The sequence below is a fragment of the Alexandromys fortis genome, unplaced genomic scaffold (genome assembly GCF_014885135.2).
Source record: "Alexandromys fortis isolate MF-2015 unplaced genomic scaffold, M_Fortis_MF-2015_v1.1 scaffold_108, whole genome shotgun sequence".
Classification (NCBI taxonomy): Eukaryota; Metazoa; Chordata; class Mammalia; order Rodentia; family Cricetidae; genus Alexandromys; species Alexandromys fortis.
In genome coordinates this window covers 269097-293871 of record NW_026067994.1, presented here as the reverse complement: position 1 = coordinate 293871, position 24775 = coordinate 269097, and the positions used below count along the sequence as shown (strand labels likewise).

At 41.8% G+C, this 24775-nt stretch overlaps 1 protein-coding gene and 1 pseudogene across 1 annotated transcript; one reads left to right on the top strand and one right to left on the bottom strand.

Moving 5' to 3' along the window:
• Window positions 1–7579: 7579 nt before the first annotated feature.
• Window positions 7580–8440, top strand: LOC126512359 (aldo-keto reductase family 1 member D1-like; annotated as a pseudogene).
• Window positions 8441–20630: 12190 nt separating this feature from the next.
• On the bottom strand, window positions 20631–21058 carry LOC126512340 (non-histone chromosomal protein HMG-14-like). Its single transcript, XM_050160064.1, has one exon. It carries the CDS (start codon window positions 21056–21058, stop codon window positions 20765–20767), a length of 294 nt encoding a protein of 97 aa, XP_050016021.1. The 3' UTR covers window positions 20631–20764.
• Between the last annotated feature and the right edge of the window lie 3717 nt (window positions 21059–24775).

Below are 24775 nucleotides of genomic sequence, written 5' to 3'. Positions count from 1 at the left end.
GCTTTAGCATTGTTCTTCTAGGAATGACCACTTCCGTCTTTGTTTTTAGGATGTGTGTGTGTGTGTGTGTGTGTGTGTGTGTGTATTTGGTATGTGTATGGGTGTGTTCACCCCTGTATACATCTATAGAGACTACTAGAAGTCAACAACACTTGTATTCCTCTATTGTTCTCCATCTTGGTTTTTGAGGTAAGGTTTCCCACTGAACCTGAAGCTCGTGCCTTACACTAGCCTGATGGACCACTAAGCCCCAAAAGCCTGCTGTCTCCACCCCCCAGTGCCGCTGTTACAGGAACAGCTGTGCTGGAAATCTGAACTCAGGTCCTGTGCTCATCCAGTGATTATTTTACCCAAGGAGCCGTCATCCACTCCATACTCTGTACTCTGATGTATATTTCTATACATTAGGATGGATAACTGTGCAGGACAACAATGAACTGAATGTTTTAAAAAGCTAGTAGAAAGGATTTGAATGCTCCTGATGGAGAGCTGAAGTCTGTCTGGAATAACAGATTTCCTAATCACTCACATCTAATTATCATACCTATGTATACGCATTGGAGTGCCACACTATGGCCATAAATATGTACAATTGCTATGTGTAAATTAAAAATATATTTTAAAAATCCAGTTCCTTTGATGGGCAGTAGTTGCACATGCCTTTAATACCAGCACTGAGGAGGCAGAGACAGGGGGATCTCAATGAGTTTGAAGGCAGCCTCATCTACACAGAGTTCCAAGACAGTAAGGGATATACAGAGAAGCCCTGTCTTGAAAACAAAAACAAAACAAAACAAATAAATAAATCACGTTCCTTCAGTGCATGTGTGTCTTCTCTCTATGTTATCTATTTTTTTCTTGAGTGCATATGGATAATTTCTTTGTTTTAAGAAGTTTACCTAAGTTGTTAAAATTGCAAAATCACAAATTGATTAGCAAACAGTATCATTTCTTTATATTTTTTAATCTAAAGAATGCATAGCCCAGTCACTTCTCTTATTGTTGGTGTTGGTGATTTGTGATTTTTTTCCTGATCCATTAAGTTTGAAGTGTATTGATCTCACCCACCTTCTCAAAGAGCCAAGTTCTTGTTTCGCTGGGCCCTTCATTCTGTGTTTCACCTCATCAATCTCTGCCCTGATATAATTTATTATTTCTTTCTTCTGCTTATTTCAGTTTTCCTTTCCTCTTCCTCTTCAGGCGTGGTAAGGTGATAACTGAAATTATTGATCATATTTTTCTTTCTGATTCACCTCCCAGCTTTTCCTAGTCTTTATATATGTTAGTGTTTTAATCTCCATTGTATTCAAACTAATCTCTATTCCTCTGTGATCCGTCTTAGGTCATGGTTACTTGGAAGTTCATTGTTCAACTTTCAGATATTTAGGGAGAATTTCATGTAATTTTTTGTTATTAATTCATAATTATTTTCATTCTGGTCAAAGAACTTACTTTTTCTATATCTTAGTTTTATTGAAAATAGGTTTTTGTCATACAATGTATTCTGATTATAACTTCCCTTCTCCTAACTCGTCTCAGATCCTCTCCACCTCCCCACCCACCCAAATTCATATCCTTTCTTTCTCTCTCTCATTAGAAAATACAGGCATCTAAGTAAAATAAGATAAAACCAAACCAAACACAAATAGTACAAAACATACACACTCACACACATGCATACACACACATATGCACAGAATTTAAAAAGAAAAAAAGCACAAGAAACACATACAGATGCAGACACACACATTTGCACACATAAAAACACAAAATTGGAAACCACAATGTATAAGACAAAGAACTTAAGTTTAAAAATAATGCCCAAAGACTTATGAGACAAAGTGCCTCCCTAATGCCATCGAGTTCATTTTGTGTTGGCTATCTACTGCTGGGCATGGGCCTGCCCTTAAGTGTGGTTTGTGTACTTGATGAGACTCTGCTGGAGAAAGCTAATTTCTCATTTGTGAGAAGTTGCCATTGGAGATAGCTTCTGAGTTAGGGGTAGGGGCATGTCTACGGGCATGTCCTGGTCCCCTCTCAGCGCAGGGACCGCATACGGCTTAGACCTCTGCAGGCCCTGTGCATGCTGCATCAGTTCCATTGTGTCTGGATGATGCTGCTTCCTTAGTGTCTGCCACTGCCACTGGCTCTCACACTCTTTCCACTTCCTCTCCACAGGGTTCTCTGAGCACAGGAACGAGAGTTTTGACTCTCTCTCTCTCTCTCTCTTTCTCTCTCTCTCTCTCTCTCTCTCTCTCTCTTTTTCTTTTTGGTTTTTCGAGACAGGGTTTCTCTGTGTAGCTTTGGTGCCTGTCCTGGAGCTCACTCTATAGAACAGGCTGGCCTCCACCTCACAGAGATCCTCCTGTCTCTGCCTCCCGTGTGTGCCACCACTGCCTGGCTTGAGAACCTACTTTTTAACGTTAAAAATTTAAATGTATTAATGGACAAGAAAGTCATGGCAAGTGTTGTTTAAAGGAATGTGCATTTGAAAATGCTGTGTAGCTCAATTTAGTAGACAGAGGTATTAAAATCTTCTCTATCCTCCATATCAATGGTCTGTGTGTTTGTCCTTACAATTACTGAGAGGCATTGAGATCTCCAAGTTCAATGATACGTTCATTTATTTCTCTGGCTCTTTCTCTGAATCTCTATAGTCAGGGCAAAAGGTTTATGTCATTCTTATGAACAAAGCCCTTTACCACTGTGCGGTGACCCTTATTATCCCTGATAATGTTCCTTGGTTTAAAACCTCCATCGTCTGATAGTGATATGGCTTCCAGTTCATTTGGAGTAATGTTAGCGAGGCTTATGTATTGATCAGTTGTTTAGGTGAGGATTTCGCTTTCAGCACAGGCTGCCTCCAAACCCATGGTGACTCTCTGCTTTAGCCTCCTGAGTACTGGGGTTGTAGGGACCAGGCCTGGTTTTACATAGATTTATTTGTGTCTTTATGTTTAAAGTGGATTCTCCTGAGCAGCCCAGCATCGCGTCCTCATTTGTCACCCAGTCAGATGGTATCTGCTTCTAGCCGGGTTGTCTAGCCGACTTCACACTGAGTGTGCTAACTGGTCTTCTTGGGATTAAGTCTGTGGTGCTACTATTTGTTTTTGTTAACCCACCTCCACGTTTCCTTTCTCTAACCTTCCATTTTGTTCTATCTTCTACAGATGGATTAAAACATTTTTAAATTTACAATTATTTATTTGGGTATATGTGTGTACATATGTGTGTGTGCCTATGACCATACATGCAAAACTGCTCGAGTAACTCTCCCACACCTTAATGTTAGGATGGAACTCAGAAACCCTTGGTGTGTCCTGCAAATCCTTCCTCACTTGGTTCTTTCCTGTTCTTCCAACATCATCTTTTCACCCTGACACCTGCAGCTCAACCAGACCCCTGGGTCTTCTTTACTGATGTGACATCTCCGACCGTTCACTTCAGTCCTACAGACACTTATGATGCGCTACATGTTGTTCTGTGGCTGCCAAGATGAAGACAAAAGCCCCTGAACTTAAGAACGCACAGTTCCTGGAGTGTTTGTTCCTGTCCCTGTGTCTGGTGAACAGCTAGTCATCTTTGAAGCCTCAGTCAAAATGTCCCAGCATCTGAAAGGCTCCTCTGGGCTTGCCAAGATAAAACCGTTCCCTTGTTTCTATACCATGAACACAGTACAGAACAAGGAACTTTACCCCAATTCAGGCAACACTGTCTCTTTCAAAACAGGCCTTAGTTGTATTTTTAAAAATGCCATTTGGGGTAGCCAGTGTACTTAATGACGCTAGCCCCAAAGCGTTTGCAGATTGGCACTGCACTTCAGGCCCAGGAAGAAATAAAGAGAGCGAAGGAGATGAAGAATTTTGAATGTATAGTGCTGCAATTTGGGCAATTTTAAAACTTAACAAGAAAATGTGTAGGAAACCAATAAAGAAAACACAACTTTCAAAACCACCCATATGGGGCCGACAAGACCGTTTCGTGAACAATGGTGCTTGCTGCCAAGCCTGACGACTTAAGTTCAGTTCTTGCAACCCAGAGGGTGGAAGTGGAAAACCAGTTGACACATCTTGTTCTCTGACCTTCACACAAGTGCATGCATGAGTGAGGGTATGCACAAGTGTGTGTGTGTGTGTGTGTGTGTGTGTGTGCATGATTGTGTGTGTAATCAGGCATAGTGAGCAGGGACAAACATTCTGGGAGTTGAGTCCTCGGCTCAGGGTGTTTGTCTTCATATGGTAGTCACAGAACTGTGACACATGAGTGTCTGTGGGACACTATAGTGAACATATTGGAAACATCACACCAGTAAAAGCCAAAGTAAAAGACCCATGTGTCTGATGGGGGTCGCAAGTGTTAGGGTGAAAAGATGATGTTAGAAAAATAGAAAAGAATTGGGTGTGGAAGGCTTTGCAGGACACGCCAAGGGTTTTTAATCATGGGAGGTTTCCTGAACAGTTTCAAGTATGTGGTCCTATTGACATTTTGGAAGATCATTCTGTGTGTACTGTAAAAGGTAGTCAACCCAGAGGCAGGGAGGCAACAGGAATCTCTGGACGTGGTTCTCAGGAAATATGTGTTCAAATTGGATTCATACCAATAAGCAGCCATTTCTTCCACCTCCAGCATAGTTTCTGTGGAAATCCCTAAAAGGATTCTCAGTGGTATTAGGTAGAAACCCGTTCTTTTCCTCCTTCCAGACTTAGGAGCCCACACTTGCTATCTATGGAGTGTGATGGAGAAGTGGGTGGGACCTCACAGCGTACTGAGGAGGGAATGGGGTAAGCTAAGCATGCACAATTGCCATTCCTGGCTGCTGGGATGAGACGAAATCCCAAAGCCAGTGCCTGGACAAAATGAGAAAGAGATGCCATTTCTGATTGCAGCGACTCTTTCTAAACACAAGCACCATCCTTTCCTCCAGAGAATTAGAAGTTGTTCTTCCTACTCGAAGGCCCTCAGTGACCCCCCCTTACCCCCAATCACCTGCACACTTAGTGTTTTAACACGTCACGAGGCCAATCCAGTTCATACGCTCTTTTCCTGTTATTTATGAGACAGCTGCTGTGTGAGGAAAGCAAGAGTCTGGTTCACAGAGTCTGCAAGAGACAGAAAGTGAAGGGGGAGCAGTAACTGTGATGCTGCTGCTGCTGCTGATGAAGAATACAGAAATCCAGCCAGAAGGAAGATGGCCCCACACTGATACATGCCAGACAGTCAGACCTCCTCCCTCCCTCCCTCCCCCCCCCTCCCTCCCTCCCCCCTCCCTCCCTCCCTCCCCCCTCCCTCCTCTTTGTGTGTGTTTAATTTCAACAAAGGTGGGAACGTATAACTGTGAACAGGTGTTTTGCAATTCATTGTCTTAGACAAACAACTGACTCATGGCCCCGTTTCTCTTTCAGGGAAAGCAAACAAACCAAGTTAGCACCTAAAGACGTACTCTTTAACCTACTGTGTCCTGTCATGACGTTCCCTAAAGATCCCTGGTGATTTGGAAAGAGAAGAGAAAAAGAAAGAAAAAGAAAACCCCCCAAGACCCCATAAAAATACTAGCTTCGTCTTAAGCGGTTTAAAAACTCTATCGGCTGTCTAACGCTACATGATGGGTGATGAATATGTAACCACGGTGAGTTCCCCCTTGAGGAGTGGGTTTACCACCATCACCAAAAAGCTATAAAATTATATGACTCTAGAGAACAGAAACACAAAGTGAGTCATATCTAGAATTTTACGTTGTCTAATAGCCTAATTGAAGAACTACAAGAGTCAAAAGTGAATTTAAATCTGTACTTTAACCCAGTGCATTAAAATGATCATATCAACAATTATTCCATTATTAATGCATTCAATGTCCCAAGGAGGAGCAGAAGGAGGGAAAATATGAGCAAAGAAGTCAGGACCACGAGGGGTGCACCCACCCACGGAGACAGTGGGGCTGATCTATTGTGAACTCACCAAGGCCAGCTGGACTGCGACTGAAAAAGCATGGGATAAAACCAGACTCTCTGAATATGGCGGACAATGAGGGCTGCTGAGAAGCCAAGGACAATGCCACTGGGTTTTGATCCTACTTCATGTTCTGGCTTTGGGGGAGCCTAGCCAGTTTGGATGTCCACCTTCCTAGACCAGGATGGAGCGGGGAGGACTTTGGACTTTCCACAGGGCAGGGAACCCTGACTGCCCCTCAGACTGGAGAGGGATGGGGAGAGGAGTGGGGGGAGGGGGAGAGGAGAGGGAGGAGGGGGGAAAAGGGAGACGGGGAGGGAAATGGGAGGCGGGGAGGAGGCGGAAATCTTTTTTTTTCAATAAAAATTTTTATTGAAAAAAAACAATTATTCCATTATTAATGCATTTGTTATTTATGTTTTACACTATGCCTTATAACTTATATCACATCTAAGGTAAGACTAGCCACAATTCAGGGTCGTGTGGCAAGTGGCTGCCGTACTGGAGAATTCAGGTCTAGAGTTTCTCGGGTAATGTGTCATCTTCATGAGGTCCTTAGCCATATCCTCAAGAGTCAGTATTCGCTTTTCTATGGCTGTTTTCAACAGGGTGCTCACTGCTGTCTTGAGGCAAGGGCAAAATGTAAAAAAAAGATGAAGAGTTTCCGGGCCCAGCCCATCCAATCCCTAGTGATGCGATAGCATCTACTTAAGACTGACCTACTGAGGGTCTGCTGTCACTAATGCCACTGAGCCAGCTTTATGGGAGAGGGGAGGGGGTTACAATGGAGCAAATGGGCCCCTAGAGTGGCTCTCTAGCACCTTCCATAGCTGGTTCTCAGGACCTGTATAGATAATGTTCCCCAGTGTTTCCCATAATGATAAGAAGAATGAACATCACAGAAGACATCAGTGCTGGAAGAGGCCTCGGACAGCCTTTTCATAACCTTCCGATTTTCATAGCTGAGGACCATGAGAGCTGGGACGTCAAAAACTGTTAGGGTCCCCAGAGGCAAATAGAGGCCACATCTTTCTAAGCCTTGAGAATTCTAGGCTGACATCTAGTCACTTGTACAACCACTGATGTTCTCCAGGACTACCAAGGTTCAGGGGATGCCAGAAAAGAAGATCCAGGTGTCGGCGCAGATCAGGTCGACACACCTGAAAACTCTAAGAGAAAGCCTCAGGATAAAAACAATGCACGTCTGGCATCCTCTGAGATTTGTCTCACGGATCTTCGATATCCTGGAGACAACTGGGTGCTTCGTGAGACCCAGAGACATGGGTGCTCCGTGAGAGATACGAACACTGGAAAGCCCGAGTGAAATGCCCCTTCTTCAACTGTAATGTTCATCTGAGCTTCCTGGCGGAATGCAGGACCATACTCGCCGAAACATCATATAAGCAATCCTTTGAAAGTAGCCGTGTTGGGCTGGAGAGATGGCTCAGCTGTTAAAGGCTAGGCACACAACCAAAAATATAAAGTAGCCTTGTAGGCAATGTTTCAATTACCTGAAACCTGGTGGCTTTGTCTTCTGGAAGAGAACACTAAGGATGACTTGCCTTCAGCGGCATCAGGAGGACCTTGCCAGAATCACTTCTAGAAAGTGGAAGCTTCAGATTCCTTCTCCAAGATGAAGCTCAGTGCTGAGAACCCCCAAATATCTCTAAGTGACAGAAACAGCATTTTAGTCATGGGGCTTGGAGCCTACTCAGATCTTAAACCTATTTCTATGGAGACCTTGTATCAATAAAATAGTCATCGATACAGGATATTGACACATTGATGGGATGACCTTTGCCACAGTGAGCATGAAATCAGTGAGGACATTAGAGAAGACAGCAGAAGGGAGGGGGAAGAGGAAAGAGATTTTCTACTGTAGAAAGATGTGAGCTACAAATCATGACAGAGATGGTCTGCCCATCCTGGCAGAGGATGTTGGGGACCCTCAGACTAGGTTATATAGATCTTTACATCACAGAACTGCCCATGGCCTTCGAGCCAGGAGGAATTTTATCACAGAGATGAAAGTGACAAATGTTTATATCACAAGTCAAATCTGTGCACTACTTACGAGGCACTAGAAGGTTGCAAAGATGCTGGCTTGGTGAAATCACTTGGAGTGTCCAAGTTTAACTGCAGGCACCTGGACCTCATCTTGAATAAATCAGGCTCCAGTAAAAAACAATTACCAACCAAATTGAGTGTCATTTGAAATCTTGCCAACAGCATGACACTGTTGTTTTTGCAGACAGCCCTGTGGGGACCTGTAAGAACCAAATATGGGTGAATGTATCTTCTCCATCTTTGCTAAAGGATATATTTCTAAATCCACTTGGGAGAAAGTAAAGGGAATGACAGCTCAAATTGGGTTGTATGTTAATATCCAACAAGGGATGGCTGTAATTTCCAAAAGTTTAATCCTGAAGGGATTAAAGAAAACGTTCAGATCTTTGATTTTTTTTTCTCACTGAAGATAAGAAGCCTTTCATAAAAATGCCCTCTTTGTGAAACTGTTCATATGGGCCATCATCCTAAATACTACTCACTGTGGAAAGGGCTTCCACAGACTCATCTCTTGTATTCATGACCGTGGGCTGGGTAATCCCCCAAACATAAACCTGACAGGTCAATGAGGCTGCCGTGGAACACGTTATACTTAACATTCATGTAGTATGACCTTAACTAAGTTTTAATTAAGAAAAAAAGATTTATATCTGTGTAAATAGAACTTTTCAAATGCTTTGTTATTATTTTTAGATCAGTGTTTCCTGTGTTGATGATGGAAAAACATTAAGCTTCTCTCCAAAGATAGCAGACGTTGACAAAGAACTCACAAAGCTGGGCTACCTTAGGAAGTCTGAGTTGTTTAGTATTTGACAGGTCAGCAGAAACACTGGAAGCTGGAATGTTCTGAGCTTTGGCCATGGCCTTGACCTGCAATAGCTCTGTCCTTTGGTTACAAGAGGGTACAATGGAGATAGAAATCCCAATGTGACTATCAACAGGGAAGTGATTACTTTGCCTTGAAGTCTAGAAATGTCTTAGAGACTAATGCATAGTGGGCTGGGCTGGGCTGGGTGGAATTATCTGGCAGGAGTGAGAAGGAAGCACTTAACACGCAACAAAACTGCTCAGGAGTTTATTAGAGGAGACATGTAGAGGCCTGGTGAAGTTGGTGTGCAGAAAGAGAGGGCTGAAGATGGCGTGTCCAGCTTTTAAAGGCTGCCTAGCGCATGCGCACAGGGAGATGACATAGTATGTCATAAGCAGATAATGGAGCTCACACATGCCCACAAGGGCTTACGTACCTCCGTTTTATGTAGGTGATGAAACCATGCCGCATGTGGGTCACAGGGCCTTTTAAGGGTCCCCAAGGTGGTTAGGTGTTTTTGCCTGAGGGTTTATCTGCACATGCGTGGCCCTGGAACCGGTAAGTGCCAGCCATGCTGGTTGGCTAAAATCATAACATGGGCTGAAAGTCGTTGTTGAGTGCTTGCTTAGCATGAGTCAAAGTCACAATAACGTTTTAATTATTTCTGTCAATGCAGTCCTTGTGTGTCTAGAATGGAAGGGTACTGATTTTTTTTCTTATTTCCTTTTTATTTGGGAGAGATGGGACTTGAGACAGGGTCTCATGTTGTTCAGGCTGTCCAGACTCTACTGGCCTTCAACTCTGAACTACTGGTCTCTCCTACCCTCTTAAGGGCCGGAACTGCTACAAAACTGGTAACTCAAACCTGTACTCTCTAAAAATCAGTCTTGTACATATTAATTAAGAGAACTATCCTATGAGGTGGATAGAAACAGCAAAGATACACCAACGAAACCTTGTATCCTAAGCTGGTATAAAGAGTTGCTTTGAATGAATAATTTTTTATTTTTTAAAACTAAAATACAATCCCATCATTTCCCCTTCCCTTTTCTCCTTCCAACCCATCCCATGTCCTTCTCACTCTGCTATCTCTCAAATTCATAGCCTCTGACCTCTCTTCCTTTAATTGTTAAACACACACACACACATACACACACACATATACATACACACACTTCAGTCAATATACTGCACGTGTATGATTTCAAGGCTGATCACTTGGTATTGCACAATCATGGGGAACTCTTTCCTGGGGAAGACTATTTCTCTTGCTTTCAGCATTTCTTATTTGCCTGTAGTTCTTTGTCTAGGGTTGATGTCCCATGAAATTTCTTTTTACCATGTTAACATGTCTGTTGGTGTTGTTTAGGTCCTGTGTAGGCAGCTAGGAGACACAACCTCACACCTCTGGTTCTTACAGTTTGTCTGACCCTTCTTCCATGATGTTCCCTGAGCCTTAGAGGCAGGAATGTGCTATAAATCAGTGAGTTTGGGGCTAGGCACCATATGATCACTTGTTCTCTGCTTTTTAACGTAATGGTCTCTATCCTTTGCAAAGAGAAGTTTCTTTGCTGGGGAGTGAAAGCTATACTTACCTGTGGCTATAAGACTAAATATTTAAAATGCAGTTAGAAACTATGCTTTGTAAAGTAATGATTAGAGGCTTCCCTCCAAGATTCATGGCTTCATTAGCCCCAGGTGTTTGGCTAGGTTTCCTGTACCAGACATTATTTGTTTTTTTGCTGAGTGGGCCCTAAGTCCAATTGGAGAGCTGTTGGCTACTTACCGTGGTATGTGTGCTACTATTGTGCCTGTAGGGATCATGCTGTGCTGGTCATTGTTGTAGTCCATAGACTTCATAGCTAGATAGCACTGTTGCTTGCTTCCCTCCCTTGGGAGCTTTCATAGCCCCTTCTGGAACCAGGAAAGCTAGTCCTCAGGGAGGAAGCTTTCGGTCAGACTCAGTTCAGCTCCTTTGAGTCCTGTCAGAAATGCATGGTGTCTTCATAAAGAGAGACTTACCTCCAACCTCTGAGAGGTAACCAAGGTCAATAATAATGGCCTATAAAGTTGAGGGAGTCTCTTTGACTCCCCTGACCAGCAGCTCATAGGGGACTTTCTCATGCCTGGTTTTGGGTTTTTGCTAGTCTTTGGCTCTTACAGAGAGCATTGTTAACCATATATGCATAAACATATGTACCTACATAATTTTAGATAAATAATACAATCATTATGATTTTTTCAAACAATCTTATTATTGTTTTGTTCTCCTCCCCCTTTCTTAAATTGACCTCCCTTCCCTTTCCTAATTTATGCCCAATTTTCCTATCAAATTACATTCACTTTGCTGTTCTCTCTATTGCCCCTTCTACTTGGTCCCTTTAGACTTTCCTGGATTCTGCAGTTACTCCAGGTAACATGAAGGTCTGGAGTTTAGAGTCACAGATGAGGAAGAACATGTGGTGTTTTTCTGGGCTTGGGTCACCTCACTCAGTATGATCTTTTCCAGTTCCATCCATTTGCTTGCAAATTTCATTTTTCTTTACAGCTGAATAGTATTCCATTGTGCACATGTACCATGTTTCTATTATCCATTTGTCAGTTGAAGGACATTTATATTTTTCTATTTTCTAGTTATTGTAAATAGGTCAATGGACGTGGCTGAGCAAGTATCTGTGGAGTAGGATGTCAATTCTGTTGGGAATACATCAAAGGAGCAGTATAGCTGGGTCATATGGTATTTATTTGTAACCTTTTGAGGAATCTCTATACTGTTTTCTGAAGTGACTTGATTGGTTTGCAATCCTACCTGCAGTGAATAAGAGTTCCCTTTTCCTCACAACCGGTCCAGCCTTTGTTATTGGTTGTTTTGTTGATGTTTGCCATTCTGATTGGGGTAAGATAAAACCACAACACTGTTTGATTTATATTTCCCTAATTGCTAGGGATCGTGAATTTTATCTATCTATTTATGTTATTATGTATGTATGTATGTATGTATGTATGTATGTATGTATGTATGGTTCAAGACAGGGTTTCCCTGTAGCTTTGAAGCCTGTCCTGGAACTAGCTCTTGTAGACCAGGCTGGCCTCAAACTCACAGAGATCAGCTTCCCTCTGCCTTCTAGTGCTGGGATTAAAGACATGTGCCACCACTGCCTGAGTGATAATGAAAATTTTTGAGACATTCCTTAGCCATTTTTTCCTTCTTTTGAGAATTCTCTGGTGTAGGAGGTCCTTCTGCATTTGTGTTTCTTTCATTGGTCGGATAAAAAAATTGCCTTGGCCTTTTGATAGGGCAGCAATTAGGTAGGCAGAGTAGACAGAACTGGATGCTGGGAAGAAGAGTCAGAGAGAGCCACCATGAAGCTGCCAGGTCAGACATGCTGAATCTTTCCTGGTAAGCCACGACCTCATGGTGACATACAGATTATTAGAAATGGATTGAATCAAGATGTGAGAGTTAGCCAATAAGAGGCTAGAGCTTATGGGCCAACCAGTAATTTAATTAATATAAATTCTGTGTGATTATTTTGGGTGTAAGTTAGCCAGACGCTGGGATAAAACAAAGGGGACCTTCTCCTCCAATTCTCTTTTTAGTTTAGTTATATAGCTGGCAAAGAGTCTTTCCCATTGTGGGCTTAGTCCTCACTTGATTATTTCTTAAGTTCTGAAGGAGCATTTTGGTTTTTTAAGTCCCACTTGTCAATTGTTGACCTTTTTCCTTGGGCAATGGGATCTTATTCAGAGAGTCCTTTCCTACATCTGTATCCTGTAGGGTACTGCATATGTTTTCTTCTAGCAATTTCAGTGTTTCAGGTTTCACATTTAGGTCTTTTGTTCATCTGGAGTTTGTTATCTTTAGAGTGATAGATATGGATCTGCTTTCATTCTTCTATATATGGATATTCAAATTTCCTCACACCCTTTGTCTGTATTTTCTGCAGTCTATCTTTTTGACATCAAATATTAGATGGATATAGCTACACATAGTCATGTTTGGGTCTTCTATTTTGTTCCATTGGTATACATGCCTGTTTTTGTGACAATGTAATACTGTTTCTATTAATATGACTTTATTACATATCTTAAGGTTAGGAATGACAATTCTGCAGCATTGCTAGTTCTATTCATTATTGTTTTGGCTCTCGAAGGTCTCTTGTGATTCCATATAAATTTTAGGTTAGTTTTTTTCTATTTTTGTGAAGAATGGGATATATGAGCTTTGTTTGGGATTGTATGGCATTTGTAAATGATGTTAGGTACAATGGTCATTTTCACAATATTCTATCAACCCATGAGCATGAGATGCCTTTCTATCTTCTAAGGTTTTTTTTTTCTTCAGAAGTTTAAAGTCTTCATTATAAAGGTCCTTCACTTCCTTGGTTATGTTTATTCTTAGACAGTTTATTTTCTTTGAGCCTACTGTGAATGAGAGCTTGCCTACAATCTCCTTTTCTGGTATTTACTGCTGGTTTATAGAGAAGCTGTTGGTTTTTGTAATTTGATTTTTTCTTCAGTCACTTTGATGAATTTTTGTTTTTATAAGTTTCCTGGTAGAATCTTTGTGATTTATTATGCAAAATATCATCTGTAAATAGGGTTATAGGGGCCCACAGAAGTGGATCCATTTCACCCTGACTGAAGACTAGAGAGTTTAAAACTATTCTTGCTTCTTCAGGTTATTGACAGGAGATTTGACTTAAGGTGTGGCTACTAACAAAGCTATCTTGACCTAGGGTGTGGTTACTTGGTGTTTGGGTATTAAGATGGTAATCACTTTGTTTGTTTCTTGTATCATGATAAAAAAATCTTTTGCTTTCTTCCCCTTTTTTGGATTGGGATATTTAAAGATTAAAAGAAATAAATTTGGGGCAGATTCAGGATTTACTGAGTTGCCCTCCAGGTACTATCCTATGTCTCTGTATCTCTTTTGTATCTCTTTTTATTCTGCCTAACGTTTCTAAACCACACCCCTATCCTGGAGTGTAGGAACCCTTGAGGTTGGACTCTGACCGATGTCACACCAAATGTGTGGCTACAACATAGGGAGAACTGGCTTCTTCCTCTCTACTTTGAATCCTTTTGATTTCCAGATCTTATTGATTTTCTCCTCCTTGTTCCAACTAGTGCTTTAAGTACAATAATAAAAAGGAGTGGGAATATTGGACAGCCCTACTTAGACCTGATTTCAGGGTGACTGCATCATGTTTTTCTCCATTGTTGGATATCAGTTTATCATATATACCTTTTATTATGTTAAGGGATAACATAATAATAATAGTAATCAAGATATATGGTATATTCAACAATTAAACAACTGCTAATATTTTTTTAAAACTGAAATTGTGTTCTCCAACTTTTGGGTAATTAAATTTATAATTCAATAATAATATTTGGGGACTTGGTAAATGGTTTAGTGGGTAAAGTCTTGTAAATATGAGGTGCTGAATTCAGATCTCCAGAACCAATGTAAACTCAGACATGAGAACACATGTCCGTAATTCCAGCTCTCTTCTAGTGAGAAGAGAGAGGAGAGCCTACCTATGTAGCAGAGAACACAGAAACTGTCTCAAACAAGGCTGTCTGACCTCCAAATATGTGTCATGGCATATCATGAGCTCAAATTGTGAATATTCATACACCCACGAGGGGTGGGAAACTTTCTCCAGTGGTGAAGACTAAACAGCATATAGTTATATACCACATGTTTCTGTCATTGTTGGAGCATATATACCATGATGATACTAAAACTACCTTGCCTAGTAAGGTCATGTCTATCTTTTTTTTTTTTTTTTTGGCATACTGTATGATGTCTCCATAATGATGAAATCTTAGAGCATATCCTTACCCATAGTGTTATGGTTTAAGTACAATGCTGCAGGTTTCTGGGCAGTGGCAGGTGGTGGGCAGCAGGTCCCAGGCTGGAAGCCCCAGAGCGGCCCATGGACCATGAGGCCCAGCAGGTCTTAGGCAGGAGCTGCATGGTGGGTGAGAGAGCGAGATGGGTAGGCATGCCATGCAGAGGAAGTGGGTATTTATTTACTGGGTTATGGACGGGTAAGGGAAAGGGGGAGAAGGGGAGATGGGGGAAGAGGAGAGAGAGAGAGAGAGAGAGAGAGAGAGAGAGAGAGAGAGAGAGAGAGAGAGAGAGAGAGAAAGGAAGAGAGGAGAGGAGCCACAACAGACAGCTACCTTTTTGGGAGAGAGATGGAAAGGGAAGGGCTTGGGCTGCAAGCAGGAAGGAAGATCTCCCTGCCTCATTGGTGGACAGGGGAGGGAGTGGGTGGGGCTTTTCTCTTAAAGAGACAGGATAGACCATTACATATAGCAATGTGTTACTATACTTCCAAATAACCACATATCAAACAGAAACATCTCAAGGAAATTACAAAAATGCTGAGATGAAAACAAAATGAAAAAAAGTTTGTGAAGAGAAAGGTGAGCAGTTATCTACATTACTTTTATAAAACTTAAGAAAGAAGGAAATTAAAGTAAGTAGAAAAATATCAAAATGGAAGTTAATAAAAAATAAGAATCAAAGAAATTGAAAGTGGTTTTTAAAAAGATTAATAAGATTGAAACCTTCTACCTAGACTGATCAAGAAAAGATGCCAGTTAAACACTATCATGAAAAATATTTTATTATCAGAGATAATAAAGAGGTAAATATGAATAGTTTACCAGAGTTAGTTTCCTAACTTGCATGAAATAAACAAATTCCTCAAAAGAAACTGATTGCCGGAATGGATGCAAGGAGAAATAGAAAATCTGAATGATTCCATAACTGTCTGGAAAATTGAATTTATAGTTGAAAGTTGTCCTATAGAGAACTGCAGTCCTTGTGTGTGCAGGCTCTGCTGCTGTGAGCACCCGAGAGACATCCTTGTCTTGTGCAGTCAATACTCTTCATATACAGGCACCACCTCTCGCTGTTTGGATCTTTCAAATCCTTCTTCCATGACCACAGCATGTACAAGACTTGCACAAGATCAAGTCAGGCAAAATTCCAGCTTGGGTGGGAGGGGCTTGTGCGGTTCCACCCCTAGCACGTGAGCTATTGGCGATTGATGGCTGCTGGAGGAGGGAGGATCAGGTTCTTCAGGGCCTCTGATAAACTGCCCACAGTCCAGCACATTCTCCTATACCCGAGCACATGCTAGCAGAACTAAGTACACCCTTTACAAGGTCTTTGATGCAACCTCCCTGTTTTCATAGCTGAGGACTGTGAGATCTAGAATGTCAAAACACGACTCCAGGCTCAAGTAGTCTTTGATATAAGTTCCTACCAGGAAGAAAATAATATAAACCCAGCATGGTTTTCCCCAGGAAGCAGAGAAAGGGACCAGGGACCAAGAGGCTCAAAACTGAGCTGGGGAGGAGACAGTTCACTGTCCTTGAAAAGGGAGATGAGAAGTGCCATTGAAGATGATGTGTCTGGGGGTGGAGAGTCCAAGGGGGCAATCCTGATATGGTTACCTTTCCAAAAGTGGTATGGGACGGTATGCATCTGTTGCAGGGGTTTTGGGTAAGGCAGCATCACCAAGGATAGCACCACTGCCTCAGAGTGTAAGTAGGAATAGTCAGGGTCCCTGACGGAAAATAAGTTACAGGCTGCCTGAGAGGAGAAGTAAGATGGTGAAGGTCTTGGACAGAAAGTGACAGGCACAGATTGACAGGGAACTGAGAAGCACTAGCCACAGAGAGAGCAAAACCAAAAACTACAGACTTCATCAGAACCGGCAAACAACTCCATCAAAGGGATGGGAAAGGTCCCCTAGAGGTGGGTGCCCATGGGGGTGTGGTGGGGCTCTGAGTCTGACTTTTTATAGCCCTTCGGATTTCCTCTCATCCCTGATTGGTCCTGCCTGGGGTATCCTCCCTTGGATAGGCTCTTTCCCAGCATGAGGTTAGCAGTTTGTACTAGTGACAATCTACAGGGAGCTGGAGGAGATAACCCTGCCCTTCTTACAGGGACTCATTCCTATTACTCAGACCAGGCCAAGTTCTGCCGGCCTCCTTACGCACCCTTGCTGTATGGTGGATACATACTCCTTGTGATGGATGACAGGATGTACAACAAAGGTTAAACTGAGTCAGGAGCATCCTTGGTGGAGGAATGACACTCAGGCTGGTCATTTCTCTCAATATGCAAGGAGTGGCATGTCTCCTTGATGAATGGGGTCTGCCTCTTGAGACAGTGATGCCTCTCAAATTGCTGGTGGGGATATATTGCAATCTGTAACAATAGCACAGGCAAGGGGATCATAAGCAGGCTGTGGCTGTGGTAGCCTGGCTTGTACACTGGATCGTAAGACATACTGCTGAAGCTCAGCTGTCTGTTCAGAAGCAACCTGCTTGTGTAAAAGGAATTTCAGTGGGGAAAAGAGTCTCTGAAGTTGTAAGCCACAAGAAACATTTTCTATTTATAAGTTATTTGATTTTTACACATTTTGTCATAATAAATAACAGAAGACTAATTACATAAATATGCTTTTGTCATTTATTTAGCATAGTCCTCTCGTGCTTGTCCTCTCACTAGTAACATCTCCTATCAAGCCAAACGCTTCTCATCTGTGTAGACACTCTGAACTTGGTGGGTGTTTTTTTTTTTTTTTATATCACTTTAAAGAATGCCGATGTTCCTGAAATTTCTAGAAAGTCCCTTGTTTAGCTCTAACTTTTAAACTTTGTGACACTTGGTCGCAGTGTAAAAATGGTGAAATTAGCCTCTTGGATGTATTTTTGTTTTCTAGTCACAGAGATGTCGAGATTGAAGTTGCTCTATGGGGCTGTAACAGGTTTGTCTTGCCTGCACTAATGCATTCTTTTGTGTCACTATGGGACTATGTCACATTTTATCTGACTTCTCCACCCTCCTGTCAATCGGCACTTGGCTTGCTTCCAAGTCCCTGCTCCAAGTGTTTGCTCTGTGACTGTAAACATTATCAACGCCACTTTGTTTCTTTGGGTTCTGTGACAAGAAATGCAAATGTTAGGACGCAGACTGCATGATTGGTCAGCTTCTTAAACTATCACTGCTGTTTTTGTTATGCCTAGTGAATCAGCTCCTGGAATTTTAAATCTTAAATTCATATTAAATTTCTTTTACTGTTCCCCAAATGACTCCTGGCCCCCTTGTTTACTTTTCAATCTGTTTGAATATCCATAGATCACAATTCTTATCATCAACACCTGTGTATTCAAGGTCCTATGTCTGCTTCTTGCCTTTGTTTGGCTCTCAAATGTACTCCTTCACCCCATAGACAGTTCTTCAGGTGGTTTATGAGTTTGTCTTCAGCCCTTGTTTCATCTGAGGATTCTGAATATCTTGACATAAATTTATTTAACTGTTCACTTACTGAAGAGCATCTTGACTTCTTCCAAGCTTTGGCAATTATAACAAAGACACTACCAATATCTGTATCTAAAGGATCTGTGTGGACATAAGTTTTTCAGTCCTTCTAAGTGAGCATAATTGCTGAATTGTACAGTCTGAGTGTGTTTAGTTTAGTGGGAAACAACGAAACTGTCTTCCAAAGGGTTTGTGTCCTTCTGTCTCACCAAAAGCAGATGAGAGCCCATTGTTCACCCCTTTGTCAGCGTTTGCTGTTGTTAGTTCTGGATTCGGGCTGTCTTAACAGGGGTGTAGTTTTACCTCAGTGTTGTTTTAGTTTTCGGTTCCCTAATGACATATGATTAGGGACAGCTTTTCATACGCTATTTACCGTTGTATATTTTCTTTGGTGATGTGCCTGTCCCCGCGGTTCCACTTTTAAATTGGCTTGTTGGTTTCCTCATTGTTGAGTTTTAAGGTGACATTTTCAATAGTAGTCCTTTATCAGATATATAAATTGAATTGTGACTCTATTTGATCCCACTCTGTTTTTTTTCATTTTTAATAGTTGTTTTATAGTGTATAAAAAATTAACTTTAATGAATCCCCAGTGATTGTGTCATTGGTTTACAACTAACACATTATATCCAAACTCAAGGTCACCTAGGTTTTTGACCTATCTTCTAAGAATCTTAAAGTTTAATATTTCATACTTTATCTTTGATATTTTTGCATTGATTTTGTGGAGTATTAATTTTATGTTCAGATTGGTTTTTTACATGTATGTCCAATTATTCAAACACCATTTACTGAAGTCTATCTTTTCTCCACTGTGTTGTGTTTCTTCCCTTGTTGAAGGTCAGTTGATGGCCTTTATGTTGGTCTATTTCTGAACTCTGTATTTTGTTCCTCTGGTTTCTTTGTCTCTACTTCTGCTAATACCACTATCTTGATTATAATAGCTTTATGGTCTTTAAACCAGATAGTGTCAGTCCTTCACCTTTGTGGTTTTTACTCAAAAATTTGTTGATTTTTATAGGTATTCTCTTGATCAATATAAACTTTAGAGTTCATTTGTTGATACCTACCAGAACTTGATGGGATTTTGATCTTGATTATATTGACTCGGTGGGTCAAGTTGGAAAGAAATGATGTCTTAACAACATGGAACCCTATCATCTGTGAATATGATTGTATGTCCATTTAGTTAACTCTTTTTATTTATTTCATCCAGATTTTATAGTTTTCTTCATGTAGCATAAGCTTGTCAAACATATGCCAAAGAGCTTCACTATCATGTATGGTAATGTGACTAGTGTGTTTTAATTTGCATATAATTTGTAAATATATTATACACATTGTTATGGTAAGACGCCGCAGGTCCCCCAGTGGCAGCAGTGGGAAGCAGGTACGAGACCATGGTGGGCCATGAAGGCAGGCGGGCCACCATGAAGGCAGCATGTCTTAGGCAGGGAGCCGCGCTGCAGGTGAGAGACAGAGATCTACTAGCCGTGCCATGCAGAGAAAGTGGGTATTTATTTAATAGGTTATGGAGGGGAAGGGAAAGTGGGGAAGGGGAAAAGGGAGAAGAGCAGAAAGAATGGCAGAGAGAAAGGGAGACAGAGAGAGAGAGAAAGAGAGAGAGAGAAACAGGGTGGGAAGGAGATAAATGGGGAGAAGGGAGAGAGACAGAAAAGAAGGAGTTCAGGCTGGAAGAGGAAGGAAGATCTGCTTGCCTCAGTGGACAGGGAGGGAGTGGGCAGGGCTTCTCTCTCTCTCTCTCTCTCTCTCTCTCTCTCTCTCTCTCTCTCTCTCTCTTTTTTTTTTTTCTATTTCACAACGGAGATTTTATTGGTTGAGGAGTAAAGTACACAGACATTTCAATTCTTAAAACATGTACCCAAACTCTGAGGAGTCATACATTGTGTTCACGTACCCAAAAGAGCCATGTGTTGTTTCAAGTGATGTTCCACCCCCAAACTTGGCAAGTCTTCCCCAAGACCTCACATAATAAGCTGCTCACAATCCTCAACTCCACTGACTCACCATTTTATGCCACGCACAGGACACACTCTCAAGTTCAATGTTTCACAGCACATTGTTACACTTGTTAGGAAAATGGACTGCCATAGGCAGACAGTCCTGACAGGGTAAGGACCAAGGAGTGGGTTTTTAGCCAACAGTTCTACGAAACACGACACTGGATATAACGGAAAATATTGCAGACACAAACGCACGACCGAGACTCCAAATTACCACTTAGTATATGCTTTGTGTTGTAGGATATAAAACTAGCCCCCTCTACGGAATGTTATGGTGACCCCCGAGACAGTCACAGCCTCTCTTGATTCAGTATCCTGCTATTTTCTGGTTGTACCAAAAAATAAACAACCAGCAAGTGATTTAACCTCTTAAAAAAATCATTTACACTTAAAAAATGGGATGAGGCCCACACTTAAAAAATGGGATGAGGCAGGATTTCTCCCCACCTTTTAAAAATGTTTCTAGAGCTACTAAAAAACTCGCATTTACAAAATAGTCCATAAAAATATTCCTCTGGATTGTACAAGAAGGGAGGCGGGGACACTGACAGACATGATGGATGGTTAGTCGGACTTGGCTTCTTTCTCTTCTCCTTCAGAGGCTGGACTCTGGTTCTCTGTCTCTCCTTTCTCTGCGGGCAGATCCGTGGTTTGCTGGTCGGCCACTTCAGCTTGTTTGCCCTTTGCTCCCCGCTTCCCTTTTGCTTGCACTTTTTTATCCGATGACTTATCCTTTCCCGCGGCCTTTTTCGGCTTCGCGTCCACCTTGGCAGGGGCGGGCTTGGCCGACAGCCTCGCGGAGCGGCGCTTGGGCTCCGCCTTCGCCGCTCCGTCCGCGCTAACCTTCCTGTTGGGCATCTTGGGGGCGCTGGATGGGAGGCGCGTGCGAGGACAGGACAGACCATTACACATATCCATCCATCTATATATATATATATATGTTATGTATGATACACATTATGTATTATATGTGTTGATTATATATATATAATATATATTGCTGTGACAATGAGCTTTTTTTTATTAAATTATACTCAATGTTGCTGTAACTACCTATTAATTACAAGAGCTTTTGTCAGTTCCTTGGGATTTCTATGCAGTAAATCATTGGTTTTGAGAAAAGATAGTTTTATTTCTTCCTTAATAATACGTTCAAACTTAATTTACTTTTCTTATCTTATTGCATTAGTTAGGACCTACAGTGCAGTGTTGAAAAAGAACAGTGAAATGAGACCTCTTTGCTTTGCTCCTTATCTTTATATGAAACTTCTGATTTCTTAATGTCACATGGATTAGGTGTGGAATTTTGCATATGTGTGTATGTGTGTATATATAGTCCTTAAGTTGAAGAATTCTTTTCTGTTCCTAGTTCACAGAGATCTGTTATTATGAATGAGTGTAGCATTCTTTTCAACATTTTTCTGGATTCCATTGCTGTGGTCATGTAATTTCTGTTGAACCAGACCTTTATACTCCAGGTAAAGCCCTCTTTTACATTAGATATACATATTGTTATATATTGCTCAGTTAAACTTGCTAATACTTCATTGAGAATTTTTGTATCTTTGTTAACAAGAGGGATTAGCCTGTATTGTTCTTATCATAATCTTTATCTGATATGGGCATGAGGATGATGCTGGCCTCATAGTATGGATTAGGGAGGATTCCTTCACTTCCCTGTTCTGAAAGAGGTTGCAGAACGTGGTATACCTGCTCTGTATGTATTCTGTAGAATTCAGCAGTGAGCTCACCTGGAGTGGTGCTCTCTGTTTTAGAGGCTATACACTATCCACTGCACTTGTCCTACCAGCTGGGCCTGTCTGACAGTTTCTTACTCTTTGAGTTTGGACAGTTTGCGTCTTTCTATGAACTCATCTATTTCATTTAGGTAATCAAGTTCGCAGGCATAGTAGTTTGTAAAAATCCTTTGTTATCTCCATCCTTTTATTTACAAATAAATAATTTATGTCCTCTCTTTTTCCTTAGCTACTCCAAGGTTCTATTAAACTTTTCTTCCTTCCTTTCCTTTCCTTTCCTTTCCTTTCCTTTCCTTTCCTTTCCTTTCCTTTCCTTTCCTTTCCTATTCTTTTCTTTTCTTTTTTTCCAAGCCAGAGTTTCTCTGTGTAGCTGTGTCTGTCCTGGAACTTGCTCTGTAGATCATGCTGGCCTTGAACTCATAGAGATCCTCCTGTCTGTTTCCAAAGTGCTGGAATCAAAGGCCTGCTCCTGGCTCTATTGATCTTTTCTAAGAATCACATTTTCCTTATTGTTTGTAATTTTATACCACTTTAATTTAAAATGCTATATGGGGGGGGAGGGTCTTGTCATCTACTTGTTGAGGATTTAATCTACTCCTGTCTTTTCTAGTTCCTAAGGGTAGAATTTGATATTAAAAAAAAACAAAACAGAAAAGCCCTTAGATCCTTCTCATTTTCTAATTGCTGTCAACTTCCCTCTAAGTATCAGTTTCACCCGCCCCGCAAGCTCTGCTAAGTTGTATTTTCATTCTCAGTTAGCCGAAAAGATTTTTAGTCTCCCCTGAGCTGTTTTCTTCCCCTCACGCATTAGTTTGGTGGTTCTGTGCCCTGTGCTGGGATTTCGCAATGTCTGTCCATCTTTCTCCGTTTAGATAGTAGAGGGGTCAGAACATACTTGGATTGTGTGCTTTGTTTCTTCGCTGGCCACGCGGACTCTGGTGACATCTCCGCAGGCTTACTAATTTGTTTCTTATTGAGTACCAAGTGTTCAGAATGGTTCTTTCCCGTCCTTCCTGATGGAAACATGAGGAGACTATTTTCTCCAAAATCAGGAACTCACCGAGGCCAGCTGGCCTGGGTCTGAAAAAAGCCCGGGATAAAACCGGACTCGCTGAACATAGCGGACAAGGAGGACTACTGAGAACTCAAGAACAATGGCAATGGGTTTTTGATCCTACTGCACGTATTGGCTTTGTGGGAGCCTAGGCAGTTTGGATGCTCACCTTATTAGACCTGGATGGATTTGGGTGGTCCTTGGACTTCCCACAGGGCAGGGAACCCTGATTGCTCTTCGGGCTGACGAGGGAGGGGGACTTGACTGGGGGAGGGGGAGGGAAATGGAAGGCGGTGGAGGGGAAGAGACAGAAATCTTTAATAAATGAATAAAAAAATTAAAAAAAAGAAACGGGTTGAGTTTCTGGAGACAAAATTCACTAAGGCCAGGGCTCTACATGACTGAGGTTCGGTACTCTGTGCTGAGCCTCCAGCTACTCACAGTTACGGCTTGTGTGATTGGTGGATAGATGCTGGCTGCCAGTGGGGCTTTTGCTCTGGTGACTTGTGATTCTCTGGACTGGGGGACATTGTTTGTTTGTTTGGTGTAGTAACTCACTTCTCTTACATATTTTAAAAGGGTCAATCTTTTCTCCTTCCTTCCTTCTTTCTTTTTCTTTCTGCTTGTTGCTAGGATAGAGGGACCACTTCCAAGTCCTCCAGGTGACAGAATCAAAAATTAAAATCCTGATATACTTTACTGGAATATTAGCATCAATCTTCCATGAATTTTGCTAATGGGGTAACTTGGGTCTCTTATACGTAAGGCAGATTCCTCAGATCGGGTGCATCTCATCTTTGTCTTTTGCATGTACACAATTTTTGCATCTGCTTATTAAAGTGGGCACTGGGCTGACCAGCTTTCTGCTTCTGTAGCAAACACATGGCAGCTATAACTTGACGGCTTTGGAGGTTATTGGCCTCAGTGCCTTTGCTCCTGTGGCTAGATAGCACATAATGGTGGCGGTCTAAGTCAGAACAAAGCTTTTTCCTCTTGGCTGAGACACTAAGGAGAAAGAGTAAGAAGTCAGGCTCCCACAGCTCCACTTAAAGGGATTCAGTCACCTTAGGCTCACCAGCAGGTCTTGTCTCTTAAAGTTCCTACCACTTCCTAATAGTGTCACAAGCCAGGGACCAAGCCTTTATTAACTCTTGAGCCTTTGGGGGACATTCCAGAACCAAACCAAAGAAAGCAGCATCCAAATATAGTGATTCAGAATGAATGAATACATCAGTGAATGGCTGCCGCTCAGATGAAGCATCCTAATGATACCCACATTCGCTTTTCAGTCAGTCCAATTTCTTTATTTTATTCAGTTAATTTCTGAGGCATACAAAGTCAGAGGCTTGTTCAAAATCATAGGAGGATAGTCAAGGTCCAGACGGAGAACTTGGGAATCCTGAGATGTGGATAATTGACGTTTCCTCTGTTCTCAGAAAGTGTGACCCAGACCAGCTCTTATGGAGGCCAGGTGCTGTGTCTTTCTAAAACTTTTCAATACTCACGTTTTTTTGTTACATGTTGAATGAATCAGGACTTGTAAAATTTGAAGCGTGAAAGCCCCTCTCGAGAGTGCCAGGGCACGGGAGCCCCTGCACAAACGTCTTTACTCTCAGTTGAGTTCTCCTTTCTCCACTTCAAATACTGCTGTGATCCCAGCCGTGCACAGAGATAGCTAAAGATACAGACTCTGTCTTCCGAGTAAGCACGTGTGTAGGCTAGTTGTCTACATCCTAGGAAAGAAAAGATGGTGCCTTATGCAGA

Bases quoted from the DNA above. Each gene is read 5' to 3' on its own strand.
- LOC126512340 (XM_050160064.1), bottom strand. From the start codon at position 21,058: ATGCCCAACAGGAAGGTTAGCGCGGACGGAGCGGCGAAGGCGGAGCCC.